At 39.9% G+C, this 16,377-nt stretch overlaps 2 protein-coding genes across 3 annotated transcripts in view; both read left to right on the forward strand.

Annotated features, from left to right (window-relative positions):
- Positions 1-5,659, forward strand: part of llgl2 (LLGL scribble cell polarity complex component 2) — a 101,026-nt gene extending 95,367 nt beyond the window's left edge. For both annotated transcript variants that reach the window (XM_043714552.1, XM_043714553.1), the window contains exons 24-27: positions 451-498; positions 667-724; positions 1,037-1,113; positions 5,047-5,659. In XM_043714552.1, the coding sequence (XP_043570487.1) occupies positions 451-498; positions 667-724; positions 1,037-1,113; positions 5,047-5,051 (188 nt within the window). In that variant the 3' untranslated portion in view covers positions 5,052-5,659. The remainder of the gene's footprint in view (positions 1-450; positions 499-666; positions 725-1,036; positions 1,114-5,046) is intronic.
- Positions 5,660-8,934: 3,275 nt separating this feature from the next.
- avd (avidin) lies at positions 8,935-15,864 on the forward strand. Its single transcript, XM_043714554.1, has 4 exons — positions 8,935-9,217; positions 9,774-9,987; positions 13,202-13,322; positions 15,708-15,864. Exons 1-4 carry the CDS (start codon positions 9,155-9,157, stop codon positions 15,781-15,783), a joined length of 474 nt encoding a protein of 157 aa, XP_043570489.1. The 5' UTR covers positions 8,935-9,154; the 3' UTR covers positions 15,784-15,864.
- Positions 15,865-16,377: the final 513 nt, after the last annotated feature.

A 16,377-nucleotide genomic window follows, 5' to 3' on the forward strand; every position in this document is an offset into this window, starting at 1 on the left:
GACTGTTACTGGCTTGCTTAACCTCTCTAGAATATTGAACAATGCTGAGGGCAGGAGGTATTTGGTTTTGAACATGAGAAATCCTTTTAACAAAAAGACAGGACTGTTACTGGCTTGCTTAACCTCTCTAGAATATTGAACAATGCTGAGGGCAGGAGGTATTTGGTTTTGAACATGAGAAATCCTTTTAAACAAAAAGACAGATGTGACTTCATAATCAAATAGCTTGTACTGAATTTTTTTTGTGCATATACAAATTTCATATTTGGTTTTGAACATGAGAAATCCTTTTAAACAAAAAGACAGATGTGACTTCATAATCAAATAGCTTGTACTGAATTTTTTTGTGCATATACAAATTTCAGATTTTCATGGTATAATGAATGCTCATATGTTGGTTGGTAAACAGATCTTGTTTCACATGCTTAATTGATCCAAAATTTCTTTCAGTAAGGAAAACAGCAGAGATCATGGAGCATGCACTGCTTAACGATGAGAGTAAGTACAGTCACTTTTAGATTTTTTCCAGATTGTGTTTATATGAGTGCTTCTGGCCCACTTTGGAGGTTCTGGTGGGGATGTAAGAGCATACCCCACTATTGGAGTTCGTGATTATTTTGATTTTGTTTTAACTATACAGTTTTTTTTTGTTTGTTTACTTTTTAGGAGTTTTATTGGAGATTCAGAGCACGCTCGAGTCTGACTCAGCTCTAACTGACAGATTGTAGGTATTGCTACTGGGACAGTATGGGGTAAGAGGATGAAGGGGTTGGGGAATGCTGGAGCTGGGAGGGAGTGCTGGAAGAGGAAGGATATGATTGGGGGAAGGGCGAAGTGGAGCTGCGGCATCGGCAACATAAAGGTTGGAAGATCTGGGGAACAGGTGTGGGATGGGAGAAATGTGCAACAAAGGCCTTGACATTTGCAGCTTCCCAATGCAATAGGTGCCCAGAGATCAGATGGAGGTGGGTTTTTTAAACTTGTAATTTTAAGAGTTTAATCCTCAATATGGAGAGATTTCAACTTTGTGTTGCAGGAGTTTTGGACACCTGGACAGAAACTCCAAAAATTCAACTGGGATACAAACTCCAAAGCAGAGGATGATTAATGGAGGTTGGTACAGTCAGGAAAAAAGTGACTCTTTTTGTGATTTATAAATGTTACCTCTGATTTGAACAGTTTCCCAACACTTTGCTGTGTGACTAAGTCATAAAAGCTCAGAAACAGACCCTTTTTGGTCCAGTTCATCCATGTTGGTCAACCTGAATTGAACTAGTCCAATTTGCCTGCATATCCCTCAAAACCCTTCCTATTAATTTTACCTGTCCAAATATCTTTTAAATGATGTAGATGCAATTGTACTTGCCTCTACCACATCCTCTGGTAGCTCCTTCCATATACACACCACCCTCTGTGGAAAATGTTGCCTTTCACGTTCCTTTTAATTCTTTCCCCTCTGACTGCCCTACCCTTGGAAAAAGACCTTGTCTATTCACCTTATCTATGCCTCTCATTTATAAATCTCAATAAGGTCACCCCTCCTGACTCCAACATTCCAGAGGAAGAAGGTCTCAGCCTCTCCTTGTAACTCAAACACTCCAATTCTGGCAGCAGCCTTTCGTAATTTTTTTTTCTGTACCCTTTTTTTCTAGTTTAGCAACTTCCTTCCTATAGCCAGGAGGCCAGAATTGTATGCAGTTTTCTAAAAGTGGCCTCAGCAATGTCCTTGCACAGCTGTAACATGATGTCCCAATTCCTATACTCAATGCACTGACCATTAAAATGCCAACATTCCCATTCTGCCTACTGGTGCTGTCACTTTCAAGAAGCGATGAACCTGCACCCCTAGGTCCACATTCAACAACCATTAACTGTATAAGGCTTGCCCTGGTTTGCCTTGCCAAAATACAACACATCACATTTGTCTACAAATTAAACTGCATCTGTCAATACTCGGCCTATTGGCACCTCTGATCAAGATCTCATTCTATTCTTCGATAACCTTCACTGTCCTCCAATGCCACCAATTTTGCAGTCATCTGAAAACTTAGTAACCATATTTTCTCTATTCTCATCCAAATTGTTGTTGCAATAGTGGACCCAGAACTGATCCTTGTGGCCTACTCTGGTCACAGGTCTCCAATCTGAATAACAACCCTCTACCAACATCTGTCTCTCATCCCATGTAATCTAACTGTACTAACCAGTGTACTAGATGTCCACCTAGACAACATATTTCACTCTGCCTTCATCTACCTTCTTGGTACCATCTTAAACTCTCAAGTTAGTGAAACACAATTTCCCATGCATAAAGCCATGTTGACCATACCTAACCAGTCCTTGCTTTTCCAAATGCATGTAAATCCTGTCTCAATCCCCTCCAACAACTTGCCTGCCACTGACATCAGACTCAACATGTCTGTTCTTCCCAAACCCTTCCTTACCACCTTTCTTCAACAATATCATAACATTAGCCACCCTCTCATCTTCTGGCATCCTACTTGTGACTTATGATACAAATATCTCCGCAAAGGGTCCTGCAGTCTCCTCCCGAGCTTTCCACAATGTTCTCTGAACACCTGATCAAGTACTAGAGATTTTTCTACCCTAACTTATGTTTTAAAACCACCAGCACCACCACCTCCTTAATTGTGAACTCTTTTCAAGATATCATTATTTATTTTCCCAGCTTCCATGTCGTTCTCCACAATAAATACTTGCCCTTAAAAATTGCCCTTAATTATACATGTAGAATCTCTTTACATTCTCCTTAATCTTATATGCCAAAGCTATCATGTGTCATTTTTTGCCCTCCTGATCGCACCGATACAGCACCGATATTCTCCCTTAAGTGTACTCCTAGTCCCCTGATACTCCAGGGATTCATTTGATCCTAACTGTCTGCACCTAGCATGTGCCTCTTTTTTTTTCCTTGACCACAACTTCAATGTCCCTAGTCATCCACTGTTCCCTAAATCTTGCAGCCATGTCTTTCACACTAACATGCTGTCCTTGAACTCCTTGTTACCTTATTTTTGAAAGCCTTCCACATGCTAGACACCCCTTTATCTGCAAACAGCTTCCCCAATCAACTTTTGAAAGTTCCTGTCTAATACCATTTAAAATTGGCCTTACTCCAATTCAGAATTTAACTTTTGGATCTGGTCTATCCTTTTCCATCACTATTTTGAAGCTAATAAAGTAGTGGTCCAAAGTGCTCCCCCACTAATACCTCCATCAACTGCTGTGCCTATTTTCCCAAGAGAAGGTTGAGTTGTGCTCCTTCTCTAGTCTGTACATTCACCTATTGAATAAGAGAATTTTTTTGAACAAACTTAAATTCCTACCCATCCAAGCCTTTTTACACTATGGCAGTGTCAGTTTGTTTGGAAAGTTAAAATCCCCTACCTATTATTCTTGCAGATATCTGACCACTCCCTGGAAGATTCTGATTGTCAACCCTATCTATGCATCTCATAATTTATAGACCTCTATCAAGTCTCCCCTTAGCCTATTTCACCCCAGAGCAAACAACCCAAGTTTTTCTAGCCTTTTCTCATACCCTCTAGTCCAGGCAGCATCCTGGTAAACCTCTTCTGCATTCTGTCCAAAGCCTCCACATCCTTCCTATTGAACACAACACGACAAGTGTGGCCTAACCAAAACCTTATAAAGCTGGAACGTGATATCCTGACTCTTGTATTCCTTTCCCCAACCAATAAAGGTAAGCATGCCGTATGGTGCCTTCACTCTATGGCCACTGTCAGGGAGCTTTGGACTTGAACACCAAGATCCCTCCTGTATATCCAGGCTGTTCAGGGTCCTTCCATTAACTCTCTGTACTTCTACTTCACATGTGATTTCCCATAATGCAGTGCCTCACACTTACCCAGATTAAAGTCCATCTTCACCCACATTTGAAACTGATATCTTGCTGTATTCTTTGACAATATTCTATATAACATCCACTGCTCTACCCTCACTGTTAATCTTTATCACCTCAAAATTCAATCAAGTTAGTAATATATCTGCCCTATCTTCCTATTCCTATATTCAGTCCTGTTGTAGCAGGAATAAATCACTGCCCTTGAGGTCCTGGTTTTAACCTGCCAAATTTCTTTTTATTCTTTCGCTCGCTCTCGCTCTCACTCTCACTCTCTCTCTCTCTCTCTCTCTCTCTCTGAACCCTATCCCTTCCTCTACTTGTCATTGGCATCAGTGTGCACAAGGACCTCCATCTGCTCACTCTTTCCCTTTTTAAGAATTTGCTGCAGCTGCTGTGAGACACATATGACTCTGGCACCAGAGATGCAACACACCATCTGGATGTCGTCATAACCAAAAGATCTGTGGATACTGTAAATCAGAAACAAAATCAAACTTCTTGATGTTATGCCTATCTGTGCCCCTGACCAAAGTCCCCAATCACAATCAATTGCTTGGACCTTGACTATCCCTCTGAAGAGCAAAATCAATGACAGAGCCAAAGATCTGGCCTCTTACACTGACACATCTGCGGTGTGACCACCTCCCTGAACCTCTTATCTGTCATACTTCCTTGTTCCTTTAAACTCCTCCATGCCTCCAAGTGATCCATGTGGTCTGATACTGTCTGTGGCACCTCTGCAGTCATAGTCGTCTGGGACAGTCAATTGCTCCCTGATCTCCTTAACTGCAAATCAGACATTTTTAAAGAAGTATCTCATCACTGTTTTACAGATGGATTTTATTTTTCAAACAAGTCCCCATGCAAATGTAATCAGGAAGCTTTTTTTTTTGTCCCAGACCAGATCTGCTATCCATCCACCCCAAAGTTGTTTCCTTTCTCCACTTCCCAGGGCCTTCAATCTCTGCTCAAGATCTCCGGAAAGGAGGAACCTCACCTGAGGATTCCTGCCAGAAGGAGTGGCAAAGATCAGCAATTGCCAACCTCCACTCCTTTATTGTTTCAGTCAGTTCAGATGGATGCAATTGCTGTGTCTTTTATGATGAACTGAATTATGAAGCAGTTTTGATTGTGAATGTTTTTTTTTTCTTTGTGAACAGATTGACAGTGATGCTGATGGGAGAACTCTGCTTTGTGCCATAACACTACATGTCCTACTGTTGGAGGAGGGGTCCCATTAGGAGAAGACTGCTCCATGAGACAGATGGCAACTTGGGAAGATGCCAGATCATTTAGTGCCTAATTCACTATTGTCCTGCTTCAACCCTTCCATGGAATATTTTTCTCATTTCTTTTCTGTCTCTTTGCACAGTCACTGAATGTGATGGATTTTAATTAAATAACTGCCTGGGTGCAAATAGTTTTAATAGGGGAGCTTTATACCACTATCTGGTTTTTATATGGTTTTAGATATTTCTGAGGGAGTTCTCATACATTAAGTGGAAATGAAAATGTAGAAATAATTTTTAAATTACAGAACATTTAGTGATATTTAATATATATGTATAATTTAGTTCCTGGTGGCTGCTGTAATTGTTTTACCTAGTCTAGTATACATTGAGGAAATATTTTCATACTTTTGAATGGTTTTAGTCTGTAAAGGTGCTCCTCCTGGAGTCTATTTTTGTAGCCAATCATGTCAGTAGGAACCTAATGAAATGCCACTGCAAACACTACTCTACTGAATGATAAATTAAACCATTTTCACATGAACTTTTAAATTTGTATTTATTTATGCCATATCTAAGTTGTACTAGCTTCTATCATCATTTTCTGGATTGTTTATTTTGACACCTGAAGATTTAATTTGAGGTCTCTGCAATATTGTAATTAGATTTCATTGTCAGGGCAGGACTTGTACACCCATATTAGGACTACTCTCCCTCTCTTCCTCTTTTAGCTTCCCCCTCCCTCCACTCCCCCATCCCTTATGAGTGTGATGGATACTCCTCACTTGCCTGGATGAGTGAAGCCCTGAAGAAACTTAACACCATCTAAGCCATCTTGATTGACACCACATCCACTCCCTCAACCACCGATACTCAGAAATAGCACAGCGTACCAGCCACTGCAGTAATTCACCAAGGCTACTTAGCAGCATCTTCCAAACCCAAGATTATTTCATCTCTAAAGATCGGAACATCAACAACCAACTAATTTGCTCTACAAGCCACTTGCCATCCCAACTTGGATATATATCATAATTTCATTGTCACTGGGTCAAAATCTGAACACTCCCTAATTATGTTGTGTATCTACTTATAGTACATGGACTGCAGTGGTTCAAGAAGGCAGCTCACCATCACCTTTTAAGGTCAACTAGGGAAAGGCAATATATGCCGACCCAGCTGTTGATGCCTGCAACATTATCAGTGAATTTTTTAAAGTATTATGTCTTTGTTCTCAAGATACACAGAATGCATCCCAAGAAAAATTAAAAGACAAAAGAAACTGAAGAACCTAACCTCAATCATCTGAAGAAAATGTATAGAGGGAAAACTAATGGGACTACAAGCTGACAAGCTTCCCCTGTGAAGGGCTTATGTTTGAAACATCGACTCTCTTGCTCCTCTGATGCTGCCTGACCAGCTGTACTTTTTCAGCATCACACTCTTTGATTCTGATCTCCATCTGCAGTCCTTACATTCTCCAAGCCCTGCCCCAACGCACCCGGAATTGATGGCTATATCAGCGAAGATTAAGTCACTGCAGAAATGCAGATTTATTAAATAGGAACTTAGAAAATTTCCTGCAGTCTGAAAAGGCCTCAGGAAGTTGGTGGTATTTGCAATATAATATTTGTTTGAAGAAATGGGCAGGGTGGGGAGACTGAACAGAAATGGATGGATTAGGCTAGCTGCACTGTTGAGAAAATGTATATTGTTATTAAGGCAGTAATTTGATTTTTAGAAATTGTGTGATAGAGGGAAATGTCTGACAAATGTCAAGTTTTCTTAGGATGTTTGGTTGAAGGAAAGTAATAGATATAATTGATTTGGGTTTTCAAAATACTTTCAATAAGTTGTCATGTGTTAAGTGATATTTGCATGAAGATATCATCGACTAATGAACTGAAGATATCGAGTCAGGATAAGTGGGTCATTTTCAACTTGGCAAACTAGAATTAGTAGAGTGCCACAAGGATTAGTGTTCAGATCTTAATAGGAACAGATGTAGATATTTATAATCTATATCAATGACTTCGATGAAGGGGCTGACTACATTACGATGGAATTTGCTGAAAATAGAAAGGTAGGAAATCAAGTTTGAGGAGAATACAGTCAGCAAAGGGATCTTGATTGTGAATGGGTAAACAAATTGGCAGTGAATAACATGAGAAAATGTGGAATTGTCTCCTTTGACATCCTATAGATGGAGTGATGGTAATGTCATTGGACTAGTAATCACAAGGGACTGGTTAATTCTCTGGGGGTTTGGGTTCAAATCTTTCTAAGGGAGCTGGTGTAATTAAAATTTGATGTTCAATTTAATAGCATGTATACTTAGTGACAATGCAGGGTAGGATATTAACACATTCAGAGGGATCTTGGGGTGCTTGCCCACAAATTCCTGAAGGTGGCAGGGTATATTAAGGCATATTAGAAACTTGCCCTTTATCAGCCAAGATTATAACAGCAGGGACATTGGCCACAGCTGGAATGATGTGTGCCATTCCAGTCATTGCAATATCAAAGGATGTGTTTGCATTGGCAAGAGAGGATTTACCAAGATGTTTCCAGGAATGGAGTCTTTAGCTATGAACAGAGGCTGGATAAGTTCAGGTTGTTTTCTTTGGAGCAGAGAAGGTTGAGAGGGGGCCTGATCGAAGTGTATAAGATTGAAGGGGAAGGAGAGGGTGGATAGAGAACAGATGTTCTCCTTAGTCAAGGGTCAATAATAAGGAGGCACACTTAAGGTGGCAGGCAGGAAGATTAAAGGAATGTTGAGGAAAAACTCTTCTTCCAGAGGATGGGGTGGTGGTGTTGGGCTTCTGAGGGGGTATTTGAGGCTAATAATGTCAATTTTTAAAAAGTACTTGGATTAACACTGCCATAATATTTGAAGGTATGGGTCTAGTACTGGAAGTGGGACAAATGGAGATTTACTGTAGTTTTGGTGGGACAGACTTGATAGATCAAGGGCCTCTTCTGTACTATGATTAATGTGATTCCTGTGCAGCAATCATGTAATGTTGGGAAGTAGTGTAGGTTGGTTAGCTCAGTTGGCTGGGCATTTGGTATGCAATGTATAGTGACGTTAATGATTTGAATTTGTTTCGCCAACTCCAGCTCCACAGCTCTCACCCAAACACACTCCCTCCTCAATCCCCAAGCATCTCTTCAGCTTCAACGAAAGCTCTTAAGACTGTTGCATACATTTCGTAATTGTGGAAATACTGCATTACTGTTAAGTATATGCCTGGAATTTGAAGGCATGCATAGGAGTGAATGTGCCTGTCTGTATGTGAAGTGATCGAATAAACGTAGTCAACTAGCAATCTAATTGGTGATTTATGTTTAATGGGTTTGCTGTGTAGGCAGGAAAATGGCGTTACAAACAAACTATACAATTGCAAGTTGTAAACGGCAAACTTTGGCATAGATCGCTTCTGAGAAAGGTTCCACAAATCTTAAACTTTAACTCTGTTCTCTCCCCGCAGATATTGTCCGATATGCTGAGTTTTCCCAGCAATTTCTGCTTTCCAGCATCCGCAGTTCTTTGGCTCTTTTTGGCACAGATTTGAGGTCCTGCTTCTGTGCTGCATGATGGAGAAAGCATTGCAGTCTAAAAGACCAAAATAAATATTTGTAAGTTTACCTTAAGATCTAGAGGCTGCAATCGCATTCGAGTAAGGTGAGGGATGAGGAGAGGCAACTGAGGTTGGTATAGAGAAATCTGAGACCAGAGTGATTGGGGTCTGGGCGTGGTCTAGAGTGGAAGAGACAGTGAGCCGTCGTACTTTGAATACTATAACTGCATGCTGGGCTGCAAATACTTCAAAAAAAACAGAGAAATATTGAGTGTTCAATACCTCACATTCAAAAGACAGAATAAGTATCGGTTAAAATTAATCCGAAAGATGGAAATATTCCAACGAGATAAGCAGTAAAAGCAGCGAATCAGCAGATGAGATTTAAATTGATTTGCAGCCAGCATTTCCCATTAGAGACTGAACTTTGGAGTTGCGTTTGATATTGAGTATTCATAATGGAGAGACGAATCTTTGCAATCTCCCTCTTCCTTGTGGCTTTTTTTGCCCCTGGAATCTTGGTGAGTCGTTAAATCTAAGATCAGGATTGGGGTGTGGGGATAGATTCGAAAATGATTGCTTTGTTACTTGATGGTTAAACACTTCATGGGCTAACAGTGCGTAGTTAGCACCATGATCCGTGTTTGACCCAATGAGTATTGCCTTTGGCCTTTACTGTCTCCCTTGATGCTGTCTTCTGTCATTATTTAGCCATTGTTAATGTTTACCTTTGTTCCCTCCGTTGGTGTTTAATTACTGCCGCTGTTTTAATCTCTGGGGTTTTTACTTAACCAATAGCGACGACGTTTTTTATACACCCTGAGGATATTTTCCCCCATCGCTGTTTACCCTCTATTCACACCCGGCAGCGTTTACACACGGTTGCAGTTTACCCCGTGAATAACTAATCCCTGTGGGTGTTTCCTGCTATCGTTGTTTATCCGAAGTAACCGTTTGTCCTTTGTTTATTTGCTCTTGCACGTTTATTTGCTCCCTGTCAGTGTTTACCCCTTCTGGTTACCCGCCCCTTTGGTACTTGCTGTCTGCGCCCAATTTTCCCCTTGTTTTCTTTCGCAGGCGGGGGTCTGTAACATGACTGGACTTTGGCAGAACGACCTGGGCTCCGTCTTAAACCTGAATGAGATTGAGAATTATAAATTGAAAGGAAAGTTCTTGACTGCAGTCGAGGCTGCCAAGGGTGAAGCTGGATCCGACCGACGAGCCCGAGTGATTGGTATCAAGAACAATGGGAAAGAGCCAACATTCAGCATGTCTGTAGCGTGGGCTGGAGGTAACACCCAGGAACAGATACAGAAACACCAGCATGTGAAATAATGTTTAGAAATGAATTACCTCTAAGTTAATTAGCTCAATTATTGGTCACTCAATTTAGTGTCAGTGTAAATACATCGTTATTAAATAATGGGAATTAACTCCTTACTAAAGCACCAATCATTATTAACTCTTAACACTGAATAACCACAGCGTTAAAGCGCCCAATATTTATTATCCCTATATCGAGGAACAACTAATGTTAATGAATACCCAATAATTAAATAAAAACCAGAAGAACTGCAGAGGCTGTAAATCAGAAACAAAAACAAGTTGCTGGAAAAGCTCAGGGTAGCATCTGTGCAGAGAAATTGGGGTTAACGTTTCCGGTCCCGTGACCTTTCCTCAGTCTGAGGAAGTGTCAGTGGACCCGAAAGGTTGAGTTTGATTTCTCTGCACACATGCTGCGCCTGCTGAGCTTTTCCAGCAACTTGTGTTTTTGTACCCAATAATTAAATCCCACAAATTAATAGTATTAATTAATTCTTAACTTCAAGTTAAACACACCTCTATATATTTATTAGCTGTTCAACTGCAATGCCATTTAAAAGTTACAAGAGAAATTAAAGGTAACAACAGCCATCTTTCATGGTGTGATCAAATACTGAGTGGACTTCTATGCTACTGTTCAAATTCACTACCCTTATTATCCTCTTTCAGGGAATGTTGTACCTCTTATTATTTTCCCCTCCCTGCTTCAGTATAGTTTAGCAAATATCTGAGTGAGAATACTTAATGAGAGTGATCACCATACCATAGGGTTTGGATTGAAAATTGAGAAGAACCAGGAAAAAAAACATTGTAAAAGTTCTTTATTGGAGCAGGAGTAATTTTGTTGCAGTGAGAAGGGATTTAGCCAGGATAAAATAGAATCATAAGATTGATTGTGGGGGGCAAACCGTACTAGCATAATAGATGATCTTTAAGTAGGAGATGTTTCAGGTACAGGTGAGATGCATTCCAACCAAAGGGAAGACAAGGGGAACCGAAGCCAAAGCTGCTTCATTTAATAGTGTTAGTGTCAACATGGATTTTTTAAAAATGGCTTCATAACAAAGTGTTAAAGTGCTATTTTTCAAACTGGAGGGTGGTTAACAGTGGTGTTCCCTTAGTGTCAAAGCCAAGACCACTATTTTTGTTCACATTATTTAAGTTACTTGGATATTGAATCACAGTAAAATTTCAATTTGCCAATGATCCCAAACTTGGAGGTGCAGCAAATACTGTTACAATCAATTGCAACAGGACATAGACTAGCAGAATAGGCAGACAAACAGCAGATGGAATTAAGCACAGAAGTATGAGAATGCATTTTGGCAAAAGGATAGGAAAAAAATATATAAGTCAAGGCATAATAAGTATACAGGAACAAAGGGACTGAGGTTAATGTGCATAAATCACTGAAGCTGACAGGATAAATTAATAAAGTCGTTAGCAAAGCACATGGAATCTTCATAAGGTAGAGGCATTAAGCACAAAAGTCTGGAAGTTATGCATAACCTTTTACAAAGTTCACTTCTCGTTAGGAAAGATGCAAGGATCTTTGAGGGTGTAGAGAAGGGATTTCCTAGAATTTGTTTTCTTCATTCTTTTTATGGGATGTGGGTGTCACTGGCAAGTCTAGAATTGCCCTCTAACTGACTATCTTCTGAAGCCATTGCAGAGGGCAGTTAAGAGTCAACTACATGATAGATAATTGCTCTGAAGTCACATGTAGGCCAGATTAGGTAAGGATGGTAGACTTACTTTTAGAAAGACATAAGTGAATCAGATTGTTGTAAAAACCTATGACAATTGTCATGTTCTTCATCATTAAGACCAGCATACATTCCAGATTTTAGTGAATTTAAATTCCATCAACTGCTTTGGTAGGACGTGATCCATGTTTGCAGCACATTTAACCAGGGCTACTGGATTATTAGAGTGGTGCTGGAAAAGCACAGCAGGTCAGGCAGCATCCGAGAAGCAGGAAAATTGACATTTCGGGCAAAACGTCAATTTTCCTGCTTCTCGGATGCTGCCTGACCTGCTGTGCTTTTCCAGCACCACTCTAATCTAGACTCTGGTTTCCTTGGTTTTTACTCGCTGGATTATTAGGCCAGTGGCATTACCAGAATGATTCCAGTGATGAGGAAATGTAGCTACAAAGCTAGGTTGGAGAATTTGGACATGTGCTTTTCAGGGCAGAGGAGTTTGTGTGTGAAGGTTTGGTGAAAGTATACAAGTTTATATTAGTTGAATCGAAGTTGCTAACGGTACAATGACCGAGAGACACAGATTTAAGGTTTTGCACAAAAGTTGCAGGGGAAAACATGAAGAAGAACTTTAACATAGTGAGTGATAATTACCTTGGTATGTATGAAGAGGTGCAAGTTGATTCAGTCTACAATTTCCATAAGAAATCTGAATAGGTAGTTGAAGGAATTTAAACTTAAAGAACTAAGGGGGTAGAACAAGGGAATAAGACCGACTGGATTGCTGTCCAAAGAAGTGACATGGGCTGAATGATCTCCTGGGCAATATTGAGTTAGTAATTCTTTATACAGAATAATTAAACAATTATTATCAACCACTATATGATTTAGTTATACATGTTATGTCTCCCTCTATCCTGACATCTCTTCGGGAACATGTAATAATATTTGTGACTGATTAAACATCCCTTAAAATTTACATCTCCAGTTGTCCATCACAAAACAAAAATTCCTCTTAATCACCTGGAAAGTTATTCACTGCCTTTTCTGTTCATTCAAAATGATATTTTTTAAAGTGTCCACAGAAAGTGGACATTGCAGGCAAGGCCAGCATTCATTGCCCATTCCCTAACTGTGCTGGAGAAAATGGTGGTGAGCTGCTGCCTTGTGCCACCCCACCACCCATAGTGCTGTTGGGAAGAGGGTTTTATGGTTTTGACATCAGTGAAGGAACAGTGATATAGCTTCAGGTTAGGAGGGTGTGGTCTCCCACCTTCAGTCTGTGTCTTTTCTGCTGAGACAGAATCGTGAAAGGAAACACTTTACGTTAAATAGCCATGAAAGTTGTAAGTGAATGAGTCAAAGTGCTGAGTATTTCAGTGTGGATTTGTGGACCATCTCTGAATCTCATTGAAGAGCTGTATGGGAGGATTGGTGAGATCTCATGACTGTAAAGAGATACTATCTTGTTATTTTCAGGTTCCATTACATCCTGGGTAGGTCAGTGCCTGATGCTGGAAGATGGGCAGCAGATTCTGAGGACTACGTGGCTGTTGAGATCTCCAGCTACCAACCTACTGGAGGATTGGAAAACGACACGGTGAGTCATTAAAGAAACGTATTGATGTATTTATGGTGCAGAAGGAGACAATTCACTTATCATATCTACCTTGGCAAAAAGAAGTGTCATTCAATCTAATCTAATATATTCCAGCTCTTAGTCTGTAGTCTGGTAGGTTATAGTACTTGAGTGTCATGAAGGTTTCTACCTGTACCAACCTTTTGAGACAGTGAATTCATAACCCCAAACCACCCCACCCTGGGTGAAAGGATAACCCTCCTACTCCCCTTAATTCTTCCACTAATTACTTTAAGTCTTTGCCCCAAGGTTATTGAGCTCCTTGCTAATGGAAATAGTTTCTTCCCATTCAGTCTTTCTAGGCCCCATGTTATTTTATCAACCTTGACTAAATCTCCCCATAGCCGCCTCTGTTTGCAAGAAAGTAACCCCAACCAAAGCCATCTCCTCTCACAGCTAAAATTCTCAATTGCCATCATCATCCCCATATATCATCTTTTCCCTAGTTCTGTTTTTGCTGCTAATTCTGACCAATCCACTGATATCTATTTACAGTCTACAGCCTTCTTCCACTACCAATCACATGAATGATCAAATTTTATATCAATTGCAAATTTCTTAATCATGCTTCCTACATCTGAGTCTCTGATTTCTAAATCACAAGCTGCAAGACAACTAGTACTGAGTTCTGGATAAACCCTTTTAGATATATCTGTCCAGTCACAAACCAGCATTGACTATAAACCTTTTATATTTGCCAAATGAGCTAATTTTGGATTCAACATGTCACTTTCTCCATGTGAGTTTATTTTCCTGACTAATCTTCTATGTGAAACAATGGTCAAATGCCATGTAGAATACATTAAAACCCTGTCTTCATCAAGACTTCTTGATATCTCCTCAAAACAAATTCTCAGATTTTGCTTTCCTTTAACAAATCCATGCTGACTGTTTTAATTAATCTGAATCAGTGGCTTTCTAAATGTCTAACTTAAACTTGAATTAATTTGAGTTAATTAGTTCAAAGATTAATGAGTCTGAGAAAAGAAAAAAAACTACTCCTTTCTTAGTTAAGTGGAATGCCCATAATTTTGAAGTTGGTGCCCTCAAGTTCTAATTTTCCCCATTAAAAGCAACTTTCTCTCAGCAGTTATACTATCAAGCCCCCTTAGAACCTTTCATATTTCAATAAGCTTATTTCTCATTCTTCTAAACTCTAGGAAATATAGGTCCAATCTGCTCCACGTTGCTCCATAAAGCAGTCCCTTCATTCCCAGTAAGCTGCCAAGTGAAGCTTCATTGAAAGTAATTCATTGTAAGCATAGTTAAAAATCACATGACAACAGATTATAGTCCAACAGCTTTATTTGGTAGCACTAGCTTTTGGAGCACCGCTCCTTCTTCAGGTGGTTGTGGAGCTTAAGATCTTGCTCACGGAATTTATAGCCAAAGGAGTCTTGTGTCATACAGTCTGGTGTGATACAGTAATCTTAGATTAAAACTTTGTTTCTTTTTAATGGGATATGTTGGTTTCTGTTCCTTGATATGTCAAAGATACCTTCCTCACAACTTTGATTCTTGCGTACTTTTGTATCATCAGCCAAGTTGTGGCACTTTGTACCATCATTCATATCCCACCTCCCAGACTGATCCCAATTCCACAACAATCTGAAGCTCTCCCACTTTGTGCCATCTCTCCAGCCACACATTTAGTTCCACTAATGTAATATTTTGCTACTTGTTCTGACCTGTCAAGGTTCAGATCTATGTCAGCACTGATCGAGATCTTGAGGATTTTGAAAAGAATTGATAAAGTAGATAGAGAAATGGAAGAGTCTAGGAAAAGATGCCATAACTTCAAAATTCAAGTCAAGTGATTAAGGAACAAATTCAGGGAACAGTTAAAGGAATTAACTCCAACAAAAAAAGCAGATGCTGGAGATCAATTAATAACTTTAAATCCAAGATGAATAGACTGTTGTTAGACAAGGATATTAAAAGATATGGAGCCAAGGTAGGTGGATGGATTTAAGATGTAGATTACCCATACTTTCCTGCAGCCTTGAAGAGCTGAGTGGCCTTCCCAGTTTCCTGTAGAACAGGCTGGCAGAGCTGAATGGCCTCCTCCTGTTCCCATGGAACAGACTTGAGGGATTGAATGGTTTCTTTTGTTTGTGTTTAATAGGCTGAACAAGCTGAATGGCTCATTGGTGTCTGTCCATTCCTACGTAACAGATTTGTGGGACTGGAATGCCTCCTCTTGTTCCTGAATAATTGCCACGAAGGGCTGAATGGTCTCCTGTCCTTGTGTAGCAAGCTGAAGGAGCTGAATAGTATTTTTCTGTTCTTGTGCTGTATGACAGTTGGTAAACCTTATGCTCACACTTTTGTTTTTGGCTCTCTTAGAATTGGACAAGATACATTCCACCAAATCAATGGGGATATTCCGCAAGGAATCCATCAAAAATCCGTCAATCTTTAGTGCAACACATTGCACCAAGCCTGGATATTTAGTGTAATTGCCATTTCTGAATGGTATTCTCAATAAAATAAAGTAAGAACACGTCTTGTTTGTGTACACTGACAGCGGTATAAATCCTATCTCTCTCAATGTGATTTTGTTTCAGGAGGTTTAAAGTTTAAGTTTAATCCTGTTCTTGTGAAGTTTTTGAAGGCCGGTTCACTAAATGTGGCCCGCTTCAGACAGCAGTATGTCTTAAGGGAAGAAGTCTGTTGATTAGAGGGAATGTAAGTTATTTTATGAATTAATGATGGAAGCAAATATTTTACTTGTGTACAGTATAGCAAGAAAGAATGCACTGTTGGGCCTGGTTCTTAGAGATTAGGTGGATCTAGTGGCTCTAGTGTCAGCTGGGCGACATTCAGAAGATGGCAATCATTGTACTGTATGATTCATAGTGATGGTTGAGAATGAAATGCAGCAATCCAGAACAAGCAAATTAAATTGGTGGAGGGTGGACTTTAATGGACCAAGAACAAAACTGGACAGGATTGACTGGAACCTTGGGAAAACAGTAACTGAACAATGGGCTCCTTCAAAGAAGAGTGTTTAGGT

Source organism: Chiloscyllium plagiosum, chromosome 24 (genome assembly GCF_004010195.1).
Source record: "Chiloscyllium plagiosum isolate BGI_BamShark_2017 chromosome 24, ASM401019v2, whole genome shotgun sequence".
Taxonomy (NCBI): Eukaryota; Metazoa; Chordata; class Chondrichthyes; order Orectolobiformes; family Hemiscylliidae; genus Chiloscyllium; species Chiloscyllium plagiosum.